At 35.2% G+C, this 14,290-nt stretch overlaps 1 protein-coding gene across 1 annotated transcript; it reads left to right on the top strand.

The window, feature by feature from the left end:
* Positions 1–6,717: 6,717 nt before the first annotated feature.
* Positions 6,718–8,028, top strand: LOC149001921 (transcription factor ORG2-like). Its single transcript, XM_089136848.1, has 3 exons — positions 6,718–6,981; positions 7,078–7,437; positions 7,945–8,028. The coding sequence occupies exons 1-3, from the start codon at positions 6,718–6,720 to the stop codon at positions 8,026–8,028; spliced, it is 708 nt and encodes a 235-aa protein (XP_088992974.1).
* Positions 8,029–14,290: the final 6,262 nt, after the last annotated feature.

Genomic DNA, 14,290 nt, shown 5'->3' with positions numbered 1-14,290 from the left:
TTGGAGGGACACTTTTGCTATCAAGAACATAATCATGACAACTGAGATCAAAGGAGATCTGACGCAAAACCCAATCTTTAGATAGACGCACTTCCTCATATTGATATTTGTTACGGGCAAACCACTGATAATATAATAGCAAGAAGCAACCATGAAACCACATATTACCCAAAGGCCACGACTTACCCTGTAGACACTACCACTTATAACTATCTTAAAGAGAAGAGGAAGGCTTCAAATTGTAACCGAACGAAGTACACAAAGCCTCTCAACAACTGCGAGCAAAAGAGCAAAGAATAAAAAAATGAAGAATATCTTCAGAAGCTTCTAGACACATACCACATCGTGAAACCAAAGAGATTCCTTTGGACATAACAATTGCATCAATAGGGATCTTCCCATGGAAAACCCACCAACAAAAAATCTGCTGCCTAGGAAATAATTTCAATTTCCAAATCTTCTTTGCCCAATCCACAACCTCATCCTTTTTCCTATGAATATCCCAAGCTGATTTCATTAAGAACTCTCCTTGAATAGTACCAATCCAATGATAAATATCTTCGTGAAAATCAGCAGGATGATGGATATGACTGACACACTCCAGAATTTCTTTTAAAAAAGGAGATTGCACCCCCATAAAACACCATTGTCGATCAAGAAGCAATCCGCCACTTTAAGATTCAACTTGTCTGCCAAAATGAGAGGAACCTTCAAATGAGCAGCAATAGTAAAGTCTCCTAACCAACGATCCTTCCAAAAATTTAATTTTGTCCCATCGCCCACTGTCCATCTCTCATGAGAAGCAACAAAGTGCCAAACCTTTTTTAGACAAAAAAGAATTGAAGAATGAAGTCTAGAATTCCGTAAATTACCCTTATCATCTATCAACTTACCTCTCAAAAATCTTGAAAAGAAAGAGTTACTATGTTTTATTTGCCAGGCCAATTGACAGAGACAAGCAGAATTGACATCTCACAAATGACGAAGACCCAACCCGCCTTCACACTTTGGAGTACACACAAACTCTTATTTGAAAATGATTTTCTTTACTAACTCTATATTACCAGTCCAGATAAAATTACGCATCCGTGCTTAAGGTTGCTTTATAAATAGTTCATGGCGTCTAGTACATTGAAAAATTATGAATGGGCATACTAGAGACTATAAAGTGAACAAGTTCCACTCTTCCTACCATAGATAGGAGCTTCCCTTTCCAACCAAGAAGGTGACTTTTGATTTTATCAAGCACGGACAGCAGCCTAGAGCGAGTCACTTTCCCTTTAAAGACATCAACACCAAGATACTTTGTAGGGAAAGAAGTTGTTGAAACATGATGAAGTTCTAAATTTTTTGTCTCCTATGAGGAGCAACTTTGCTAAGAAAGAGTTTAATTTTGTCTAAGTTGATATGTTGACAAGAGAAATCTTGATGTTTTCTCAAAAAATCCACTAAATCTCTTGACATATCACAAAGAAGCATTAGCAAAAATAAAAATATCATCAGGTATAATAGAAAGGAAGGCACTTCCAAAACCCTAGGACAAGGCAAAGCCTTAAGTTGCTCTGACTCATCATCATGCGAAGACCTCTACACAACACTTCTTTTGCTAAAAGAAAGAGAAGATGGGAGATGGGATCACCTTAACGCAGTCCCCTCTCAACACCAAAAACTCCCACAGGACCCCCGTTCAATAGAATATAAATTCTAGAAGAACACAACATCTCATGAATCCACCCCAGATGTTAGAAAAGCCAAATTTTCGCAAGACAATAAATAGAAAATCCCAGGATAAAGTATCATTCTCCTCAACTTGCGAGTAAGTTAGTTTGGGTTCGTTTCCCTGATTTACATTGGGTTCGTTTCCCTGATTTACCTCTTGAGTATTGGCATGAGAAAGTGCTTCTTTTGATTGCAAAGTCTGTGGGTCACCCTGTCTCTCTTGATAGACGAACTCATCAAGGATCTGTTGATCACTATGCTAGAGTTTTGGTCGAATTGGAGGTTAATGCTATTCGAGAGAATGAGGTTCAGATCGAATGTCTTGAACTAGGGACTGATCGGGTTTTTAGTTTTCTTCAGAAGGTGATTTATGAATATTCAAAGGTGGATGAGTTGCAAGTGCAGCCTTTAAGTGTTCTAGAAGAAATTCCTACTGTGGATGAAATTTCTAATGCAGGATCAGGTAGAAACCAAATTGAATATTCATAACAAGCACGAGCCATGCTTGATCTCCACATGAAAAGGATGAAGGTCAGTCTCCTCAGAAGTCTTTCATATTGATCATTCTTAAAAATACCCCAATTTCTTTGAAAAAAATAGTTAAAAATAAATATTCCCAATTTTAAGTAAAGCCTGTGCAAGGCACACGCTAGTGATTTCAAATAGATTTCTGATCCATTTAGATTACTTCATAAGTTAACATCAAGTTGGTCCAATTGATTTTGACTGTAAACCATGTTTTATCTTTTCTGTGGTTACACTTGAAATTAATTATTTACAGTTTAAACATGACATGCACAATGACGCCAGTATCCTAAGAAATAAAATCTCCTAAACCAGAAGGTGACATGGTGATCACGAAATCTCATATAATAAAATGTCTACAGTCTACAAAGATCCAAAAATATTTCATATATGAACCCTTGGACTTATGGAAGTTTCAAATTGAATCTCCTTTTTATTTTGGTTCATTGTTTTGAACACCAAAGCTTAAACAAATAACTACTTAGCTATCTTGTATTGATAGCGAGATCTTAGATTAAAAATAAGAAGAAAAAAAAATGCTGAAATAGAAAATATACTTAAAAGGATTTAGATGGCTCTTTTAATAAGATTTTATTGAGGATTCATGGACCACTAGAGTAATGTTCCAAAAATGTGACAAGGGTTGCATCCAGTGTTGAGAATTTAGTGCTCTAAGTAGCTAATAGTCATGATTAGGCTTTTCGAACTATATATGTTCATAAGCAAGGTTTAAAGTATCCTGTGATACCATACAATACTAGTCGATACGTATCCATATTTGACTCAACCGATACGATACATCTCGATATGTCTTTCTATTGAATTACACTAAAATATATTAGCCAGAGCAATAAAATACTCGATACAGGACGACACGTCTCTTAAAATCACATGACCAATACGATACTCGATACCGATACTTTAAACCTTTTTCACAAGATAAGTTTTCTTGTGGACTTCTTTGATGGCTTTTTTCATTCCACCTAATAAGTCCATTTCGATCCTTCTCTCTCCCGGCGAAGCTTTCTATCCTTATTTGGAATGACTTTGATGGAAAAAAATTCCTACGGTTGTAATATGAATTTTTTTTTTTAATATCTAATATCTAATACAGCTACCTTCATCTAAAAAAAAATAAAGTTACTTATTTCCTCATCTAACACCCAAAATTGGTCGAGTTACATAAAGAAATGCCTTTTCCATTGATCCCTTCTCAGCAAATAAATTTTTTTGTTGTGCTTCAAATCTTTCCTTCTTTGTCTTGTTTTGTTAGATAAAATTTAAATTAACCCCTATACTTCTTGATTATACAATTTTTTTTAAGAGTCAAGAACATAATAAATATAATGTCTTTTTCAATATATAGTTTGTAACCCAACAAAAGATATATAAGCAATCTCTTAATCTCCGAAAAGATATGAAAAAGAACACAATGTATATTTTATTGAACACACCAAAAGAATGATAAAAAAATATAATTTATGATAAGATATATTTTGAATTGCGACATCATTAATGAAAGCAATAACCTTGGACTATTAGATACAATTAGATTATTTGTTTCTTTTGTCTTTTACGTTTGTGGGCTTGAATGAATTTTTTTTTTCTTAGAATTTTCTCATAGATTTTTGAGCCAAGTTTTTCATTTTTTTTTTGAAAAATAAATTTCTTCAGATTAATAATAATAAGAAATTGAGCAACGGGATTGGTCCAAGTGGTAAGCAGCTTGGTCCGTTTAAGCAATGTTCCGGTATCGAAACCTTATGGATGCAAAAATCCCGGCTGGGAAACTCACCCACCACAGCCAGGTGTGTGATCCGGGTCGAAAACCGGATTAGTCAAGACAAAGCCTTGAAAACCGGGGTTGGTAACCAAAAATATAAATAAAAAATAAATAAGAAGAAATTGAAAAGAAGGAAAAGAGAGAATGGAACACGAGAATATCCGTTTTTTTCCCTTTTCTTAACCATAGTTTCTTATGGGAAAATGAAGCAGATTTTTTTTTTTCACTCAAAAGATAATCTAGAACTTCAACCATTTATTAAGTATGAGTGATCTCTTCTAGAGTTTTCTATATATAACAAGTTAACAACACAACTATATCAAGAATAATTTGATAAATCAAAAAAAAAAAAAAAAAAAAAAGAAAAAAAAAAGAAAGGAAATTTTAATAGTTATCTGTCAAGAAGTTACCCAATCGAATAGTAGGATTCAGTATTTTATGCTATTTAACTCAACCTGATCAGATAAATTTAGTTTTATTTTTTCTAAAAAGACGCAACTTCCTGGTTCATTCATTACTCGGAATAAAAGACCGAATATCATTTGATGCGTACAAAGTTTAATTTTGATTAGTTCTTGTCATTTGTTTTTCTTGACTTAATTTACATAAGTTTTAATCAGGTGTTTTTTTAATGTTTTTAAATTTTTTGACAATAATCGGATGACTGATATAGTCAAAAACATAGTCTATCCAATTCTATAGAATTTATGCGAAATCAATGGTAGTATTTAGTGTTTATAATAATATACTTGTCGTTTTGATGTTTTCTAAATTTTGGAGTTTAAATCTATGAGTTTTCCTCTACTTTTTTTAATTTATTGATTCAATAACTATATCAGAATTGCCTTTTTCATGTCTCAAAGGGTGGTATTCCTTGTCTTGTATGAGAGGATAAAATAAAAATTTAAAAATTTAAATAAAAATTCAAAAAAGATCTTATACAATATATCTTATTTGATTTATAATAAGTGGTTGCAAGTAACTGTTAGTATTACACTATCATATGTCATTAATTTAAAAATTTTCGGCATAAATCTTAAATTATCTTGAAAGATATTTGATCTCGAGAAGGTGGTGGCTGAACGATCATGTAAATTGTTTCGCTGAATCCTCATAGAAATCTTGTCATTAAATTTGATAGGACTAAATTTGGAACGTCCATTGTAAACAGTTCAAATTTAATTAAATAAATTCAATGGTAGAATTTATTTCAAAGTCATTCAGCACATTATGCCTTTAATCTTTTATGTCAATTTTAATTCATTTTAGAATCAATAGAGCATAATTTCTTGGTGGCTTCGTTGGGGAATCATTCAAATGATCTTGCTTTTCTTATCTATCATCGTAGATAGTCTTTGTAATTCTTTATCAGGATGGATTTAAGCTCTTTTACGCATCAAAATTTGACTTAATGAATTAAGGAATGGAAGTTTTCAAGACTACATAAAACAACTCAATAAGGAAAATAAAATTACAATCGTCGTCGATAAGACTGGGTAGCAATGACATTAGACCATTGGTCAATTCTATATATTATATTTCCTCATGTACTACCATTCAACTAAATCTCCTTCAACCCAAAGTGAAGGAGAATCTCTTGCCGAAGTTCAGGTGTTCGCCGAAGTACCGAGGTATAATATATGAGATCATTAGTGTTTGCCGAAGTACCAAGGTATAATATATGAGGTCATTGACATGATATAATAGTAAGATGACTGATCCTAGATGGATCATGGATGTACTTTTGCTTCACCTAAAACCCTTATTCCTTTCTTTAAGATCAATAGACACCTACCAAGAATGGAATAAGAGTCGGATTTGAAAGGGGAGAGAGAGATTTGACCATATATGGAGGGAAGAGGCTTTGTACTACAAGATCAAAAGGATGACCAAAGGCAAGGAAGAACCATCTTTCTCTCATGGCTTGTGTGGCATATACAACATGATGCGATGTGATGACGATTTTCATTCTTTGGTGCAATCAATTCGAGAAAAAGTCAGCTGATTGGGCTCTATAGACGATGACAGTGTAGTTTCCAATAATGATGCACATGAAGACAAAATAAATCTCATCTCACTATTAACAAAGATAAGAATTTGAATCTCCAAAGGTCAAGGTGAAATCTCGAATAGATTTAATAAATATAAACCTAAATAAGGATGTAGTTGAGGTGCACTTATGCTGGGACAGACAAACCTCAATTCCAAAAAAGAAAAGAAAAATAATGACTGTCAACCCTAGATTATATTAAAAAATATATATATTACACCGAGTCCAAATTTTGTTTTTAGTCAATTCACATCAAACAAATGTTTTGTGGAGGAAATATCATCTTATTTTAATAAGAAGATAGATACCAACATCTAGGCTACAAAGAATTTCCATGGCTTTACCAACTATCAAAACATAATGAAAAAATCAATATATAGATCTTCCCCAAAAGAAACAATCTCTGATCATTTTTAATATTTCCATTGAGTTTTTTAATTCTTTAATGAAGAAGACACCTTGGTCAATCATTAGCATATATAAATAAATGCTTTTTGTGGTTGATTCACATCTTACTTCCTCACCATCAAACCTCCTTAGTTTTTGAATCAAAAATCAATCTCTTTCAAGAAATACAATCATGTTGGCTTTGTCACCTCGTATGTATTCTTCTAACAACGGGTGGGCTTCTGAAGAACATATGATGAGCCAAGGCCAGAATACATGGACAGGCAAAGACCCTCTCTTAAGTCACAGTTTTGGAGAAACACAAGGTTTTGAATCTTCATCTTCTCAATTCCTTTCTCTGCAACCTCAAATGGATTTCATTCCTTCAAGTGCTATCAGAAGTGATCAAGTTTCAATCAAGAAACTGAATCACAACGCCAGTGAACGCGATCGCAGGAAGAAATTAAACAATATTTATGCTTCTCTTAGGGCAACACTTCCAGGAATTGATCAAACGGTAACATAATTGACTTGTTATATATATAACTGCTTTGGTTTATGTTTTTGTTTCCAAGTTTCTAATGCTTATTCTAATGCTTTATGTTCATCACAGAGGCAATTAAGCATTCCTGCAACAATTTCTCGTGCTCTTAAATACATTCCTGAGTTGCAGAACCAAGTTGAAAAGCTGAAGCAAAGGAAACAAGAAATCTTATCATGTGTATATAAGAAAGGGAGTAGAACTGGTGGAATGGATAATCAAAGTAAAGGGATTGTTCGCAAATCAATACCGAGTGCTTCGGTTAGTCAGATTGATGAAAAACAAGTTATGATTCAGATATGTGCACCAAAGAACATGAGAAATAAACTTTCAGAAGTTTTACTTGATTTGGAGGAAGAAGGTCTTGAAATTTTTAGTGTTTCATCTTCTGCTTCATCTGGGGAGCTGGAGTTTTACAATCTACATCTTCAGGTTTAATTTCTCTCAATTAAACTACTAGTTTTTGACACATGAAACACATTCTTTATGATAGTTTAATTAAAGAGAGTAGAACTAATTAAAACTATATTCAACCTTTTGAATGCAAAGTCAAAAAAGGAGGTAGAAATCATACCTTATGGGTCTTCTTCTCAGGCTAGTCCAAAAATCTATATTCTAGACAGTTTTGTGGCTCAATTTCAACCAGTCTTCACAGATAGTTCTTGGCGAAATATTAATGTTTTACTAATAATAATAATTATCCCTTTTGGGGTTGGATGTTTTATACGTTTCTTGATAATTTTCTAGGTCTATTAATCAATTTTAATTTTATGTATTAATATTTTAAGGGAAATTTGTGTATACATTAGAAAAACAATTGAAACCATCAAACTTTGTTTTATTCTCAAAATGTTTTTCAAACTTAAGAAAATAAAATATATGTTGAAAGTTTAGCATGCATCACGTTGTACTGACTTTTGTAAGGTTTTGATTGAACAGACGAACGAAAATCAGAGCCTGGATTGCGAGCTATTAAGTCAAAAGCTGCTATCTATGTGCGAGAGCAAGGAAGAGCTGTTTTAATGATTTAGCTTAATCTAACAACTGACGATTCAATGATTTGATATAAAAAAATCCGTGGACTATACATCAGTACTATGTGAAATGCTTCAAAATTTGTATATGAAAGACCCACCATGGTCAAGGAAGAGAGAGAGAGAGAGTATAAGTGGGTGTTTATCTGTGGAGGTGTGAATATCATCTCCCTTTGTCCTCACTCATTTTTTTTCAATAGCTTCTACGGTGAATGGATAAGTTTTTTCGTTTCTTTAAGATCATTTTTCTTTTCTCATTGCACTGGCTAGGCCTAGAGACGAGAAATGAAAGTGAAGAATAAGATGTGAGGGACGGAGATTTGAAGAAGAAACAACTCTCTTTCCAAGCAAACCAAATGATGTGGGGAACTTGAACTATTATATACACCAGTCATACCACTATCACAAAAGAAAACTCATTTCTTTGTATGATCCACTAATTTAAAGCCAAAAACTCAGCTTTGGAATTTGGAATTTGTTATTTTAAATCTTAATTGGGAAACTCTCGACCTGTTACTTATGGGGTCTTGATATTTGTCAATTGGATCAGCCTCTTGAAGTTATTCTAATTTGCATGACATGCTTCACACACTTGAAATTAGGCTTCTTTTGGTAGAATGGAATTAGGCTTTTTCATAAGCTAGCTATATGTTGATATATCTTCTATTATCACATTTGATTAGGATTATCATATTCGGCCACTAGGATTGGACTTGGGTTTTAAAAGATATGGCATAATCAAACCCTATGGCAAACCTAGGGTTAGATACTTAAAGAGGGGAATTGGCTCTACAACTGGAAACCTAACCAAAATTTCACTATTCTTACTCTAGTCTAATGTATGAATATTGTGTGTCCTTAGTCAAATCATTTCAATGGTATTAAATTAAAGACACGGTGAAATTTTAGAGGTAGATTTGTAAATGGGTAGCTGAAATTTGTCTTTGATGTTGCATTCATATTTGTTTAAGGGTTTGAATTCAAAAATTTTATTTTTAGAAAATATCTCTATCCGTCTGGTAAGCAACTAGATTTAGATTTGGATAATTGCTTATCACATCCGATAATATCCGGTTGAAATTTATTTATTTATTTGTTAAAAAAATAGTATTTTTTAAATTTTAAATGGTATATCATCAAGTGACATTTGGCATTCACTAAGTCTATGATCTCACCATAAACCCCATCTATTATCCACAGTGAATTGTTCAAACTATAGAAAAACCATTACATTAAATTTTTTTCCCTAAGGCTGGTATTGGATTCAGAAACTAAAATTGGAAATAAGAAATGAAAAAATGACAATCGACAATTAGCAATGGGACAATTTATTAGATCGGATAATTATTAGATATCTCATAAAGTTCCGGATTCGAAATTTGGATGCCTTCCATAAATTTTTGTCAGATATAAAATTGGATGCAAATGATAGTTTTGTTTATCGGATTTGATAGGAATAGTAGCATCTTAGTCGAATCCGATCCATTTTCAAGCCTACTTAGGAGTTGTATGATAATGTTTCTATTTCGTTTTCCTGTGTTTTGGTAACATACAGTTTTTCATGTTTTTATTTATTTACATTGTTTTTGGGTGTTAAAATCATGTATGATTGTAGAGAATAAAACAAGTTTCTATAACAAAAAAATACAAAACAAATAAAGAAGAAGCCTACTTTTTTTTTTAAGGAGGCGGGGGGGGGGGGGTGAGGGGATTACAATCCTCGATGGCCGAACTTGGGGCGGCCATCTAGCGGCCGTGCTGGATGGCCGCCACGTGTCAATTAAAAAAATCTTAATCGTTGGTTTTATTTTTCTATAAATTGGTAAATTTGAACCGGTTCTGAAACTAAACCAACGGTTAAGTTTTAAAACCACCATCCCCATCATCGTCCCCGACAACAAGGACACCAATGGATGACAAAAAGAAGCAGCAGCAGCAGAAGAGAGTGGTGGTATGTGGAGGTGGAGTCATCGGGGTGTGTTGTGCTTATTTCTTGGCCAAAAAGGGAGCAGCAGTCACTCTTGTAGATAAATCATCGATCGCTTGTGCTGCATCAGGTAAGGCAGGTGGGTTCCTTGCCCTCGAACTGGTGCAACAACGACCCATTTCGGAACTTGCCAGATCCAGCTTCAACCTCCACCGTTCCCTTTCACTCCAACTCCATGGCACCCACAATTACGGCTACCGTCCCCTCCACGCCCTTGGGCTCACCCTCACTGACCAGCACCAGTTCATTTTATTTCACCAACAAAGACATTGAGTAAAACCAAAATTTGAGTGCGTGTGTGTGTGTGTGTTTGGGAATTGGGATTCAGAATTTACCTGTTGGACGAGAGTAGATTTTTGGGTCTGTGGGTTTGCCACCCTGGGCTGAATAATAGCTGAGAAAGAGAGCATGAGTAGTAATGGCTGCTGGGTCTCACGGCTGCTTCGGGGGCCAAAAAGAACACCAAATGTCTATTTAAATTCCACGCAATCAAATCCACATTCCTCATGTTGAAGTCAGACTACAAACATATCACTTCTCTGTGTCTTCTGGTTGTTTCTTCCTGATGAGAAAGCTTTGTCTGAATTATGATCGAGAAGATGGATTGGAAACAGTGCTGGAAGTGCCCATCCCTGAGGAGATGTTTGGGTGCAACACCAAGAACAATGGCCTGTCATGGCACATCATGAAGTCATGGATGAAATCCCATGTCCACAGATCATCAGCAACGACGCCGCAGGTGGTGGTGGTCGGAGCATCGATTTAGGTTTTTTCTTCCATGGATGACAATCGGTGTTGATAGAGAAAGAGAGAGAAAGAAAGAAAGGAAACACGTAGAGAGAGAGAGCAAGGTTTTTGAAAATTTGGAAACGGTGGAATGAAGACGATGCAGCAGGGTTTTTGAGTTTTTTTTTTTAACGAGTAATCGGTTTGGTTTACTATTTGGTTCATTCATCTGAACCGAATTCTTTACACCGGTTTAACAGGAAAACCAGAGGAAAAACCATGTTTCAATCAACGGACTTGATTTTCTAGGTGATATGTGGCGGCCATCTAGAGCGGCCGCTGGATGGCCGCTCCTTGGGTGGCCGCAGAGGATGTAAACCCATTTATTTATTTATTTATTCAAAATGTGTTAAAGATTGTGCAAAGCTCTGGTTTCTTTTAAAAATAGAAATTAAACACAAAAAATACACCTGCTCATACTGTCATACATACATTTTTTGAGTTGTTATATTTCTAATGTTTCGTGGAAGAGAAGATAGCTATTATTATTATTATTATTATTATTATTATTTTTTTTTTTTTTTTTTGGGGTTAAGAAGATTATTAGATATAAAGGAAAAGACACGAAGATAACTATGATTTGGACTTTGACGAAAAAGTTGTATACACAAGTAGTTTTTCTTGGTAATCAATCAGCTCAAATAGGATAGATGGTAAAATTGTTTTTTTCTAAACAAACAAAACATTACTTTCTAGCCACGCATTTATACTTTAAAATCTATAAACAAAATCTATTTGATGTTAACAAGTAATAAATTTACTAATACCAAAAAAAAAAAAAAGAATTTACCATAAATCCGCAACCCTATGATTTTATAAAAATTGTAAAATTGACTTAGCATTCATCAATTAAAATATGAGCGTACGTGGGGAAGACCATAACTGGTTGACCTTAAACTTCTTCGGACATTAGAAAAATTAGAAGTTGAAATTCATGTTTCATGATGTCGAAGCTTCCGCGTTCAAAATAATTTCTCAGTTGCTTCATGGAAATTAAATTGCAAATCATTAATAATACTGAGAAAGGAAGTTAAAATCGTTAAGAAGAAATTAACATGCTTAACTAAAAGATTAGGGCTGCTTGAGCAAGTTGAGGTAGGAGAACAGAAAAGCTAGAACGGTGGCTCTCACCAATGTATGGCTGAACGCTTTATTTTGATCCCATATTTTACATGGTGTGGTGCTGGCTTGAGAGTATGTCATTTCAAACCTATGGGTGGAGTGAGATTCAATGATAATGGTTTTTGCAGTGTCATGCATTGAGGAAAATCCCTTGGTTTGTGCTTCATCAGTGGCATGGCTTGTTTTGGTATTTATAGGGAATAGAGTGGAGGATAAGGCATTGTTATTGCGTGGTGAATCCTATAGCAGACTATCTAGCAAAGTCTGCAGTGAATAAGGATCAAAACTCCAGCTCCTCTTGAGGGGTGGCCAGAGTATGTTAAATAGCACTTGCGTTGGAAGCTCTTTAGCAACCTTGTTTTCAATTTGGGTGAATCTGTTTGCTCTTTTCTCTATGAGGGCAGCAGGTTGGGTTGTTGTTTGGATTTGTTGCCTTCAGTTGTCCTACTGGAGGAATGATTTAATCTAGATTGAATAAACTAAAGAACTAGTAATGGTTTTGGCTGGGAGAGATGAGTGAGGAGAGAGAAGGTCTGGAGAATTTGGATCCTCTTTAGGGAATTGGTGTTCCTGAGGCTGAAACCAGCAGAGGAGGGAGGTTACCTGGCTCGGGTTGGTGGACTTGAAGGTAAACAAACGTATGCTAATACTGTTGACAGTGCGAAGATGCTTGGTATTGATTCGCTACCAAGTCCGATTAAGGTTGGATCTTAGAGAATTATCATTTCCTCAACAATAGTATGAATGGCAATGAATCCAATTCAGATTTGCTCTAATTGGAATATCAAACTTCGGGTTAACCTCCATGGACGAGTTGCGAGAAACTGTTAGGTTTTTTTATTTAAAATCTATATTATTTATCTTGGAGGTGGTGGTGCGAAGAACCCTTGGTAGTAGGGTGCATCAATTACCTTAAACTTGTTCGAGTAATTGTATTACAAATTCTTCAAACATTCAAAAATGAAATTGCAATACAATTGAGAGATGAAGATCTTTCGCAAATCCGAAGTGCTAGAAATTGCAACCGAACAAACCACCGATCGATGAGGTTGAGTCACACCTTGAGTGCTGTCTTTAAGGTAATTGATGCACCCTACTACCAAGGGTTCTTCGCACCACCACCTCCAAGATAAAGCAACCTCCAACTAGAAGAAGAGGTAGTTCTTTTAGTCCCTTCAAGGAGCCAAAAGCTAGAGCACAACACTTAGACAACTCAAGAAAGAAATGAACTTTGTAAAACAAATAATGTGAGTGAGGAGTGTCTCTATTTGCACACAATATGTAAGGAAGGGTTGGGTTTATATAGGCCCAAACCACACCTCCTCACAAGGGGAGAATCAATGGCTTGTCCCTCCTCCACTAATGTGAATAAACCCCCTTGACCTAACCTCCCTACTACTTGGGGGAAGTAACTCTCATATTCACTTCTTTGGAATGAATAGGCTTTAACCCATTCAAAGACCTTAACCCCCACTCATGGTAATGGCCATGAATGATCATGAAGTTGAAATGAGAAATAAAGGTCAAGAGTTAGAATTTGAGTAATTCCACCATTCAAGTTAGCCCACCTCATCACCATGATCAAAACCTTTAAGACCCATGACCAATGTCATGAAGAGCCTCATAACCAAGGTCATGAAGGGCCTCCTTTACTCATGGTGCCTCATTACCACCCTTACCTCAAGGGTCCCACACACAAACAAAACAATTAAATAAAAGAAATGCAAAAACAATACTATTACCTTCATCTACACCCTAGAATGGAATAATTATAAATAGTAGTACTGAACCGGTCTTCCCATGACTTCGTTTGTACCCCTTGAACCTAATTCAGGTATTTAGCCTCTTCACATAGGTAGGGTATCCATCATGTGACCCGAGGATTAGGCATTAACCCCATTCCTGTAGATGCAATACACAAGTTTTTGACAGACATAGCCTTTGTGAACATGTCAGCTTGATTCCTTTCTGACTTCACATAATTGATAGCTATCATTCCTTCATCTATGTACTATCGCACAAGATTGTGTCTGAGGCGTATGTGCCTCCTTTTACCACTGTACACTTTATTCTTGGCTAAGTGAATAGCCGCTTGGTTATCACAATGTAGTGATACTGATGGCGTCGGTTTTTCCCACAATGGTATATCCGCCATTAAATTTCTAAGCCATTCAGCTTCTGTTCCTGCCTTCTCTAAAGCTATGAACTCAACTTCCATGGTAGAACCTATTCCACACAATTGCTTTGTGGACTTCCAAGATATTGCACTGCCTGCTAGTGTAAACAATTACCCCAATTTGTAAATGTGGGGGTTAAGGTCTTTGAATGGGTTAAAGCCTACTCATTCCAAAAAAGT

The sequence above is a fragment of the Hakea prostrata genome, chromosome 10 (assembly GCF_041222555.1).
Source record: "Hakea prostrata isolate BN-2017 chromosome 10, UWA_Hpros_2, whole genome shotgun sequence".
Taxonomy (NCBI): Eukaryota; Viridiplantae; Streptophyta; class Magnoliopsida; order Proteales; family Proteaceae; genus Hakea; species Hakea prostrata.
Note: the sequence above shows the minus strand (reverse complement) of the source record. Positions and strands in the feature narration are given on the sequence as shown.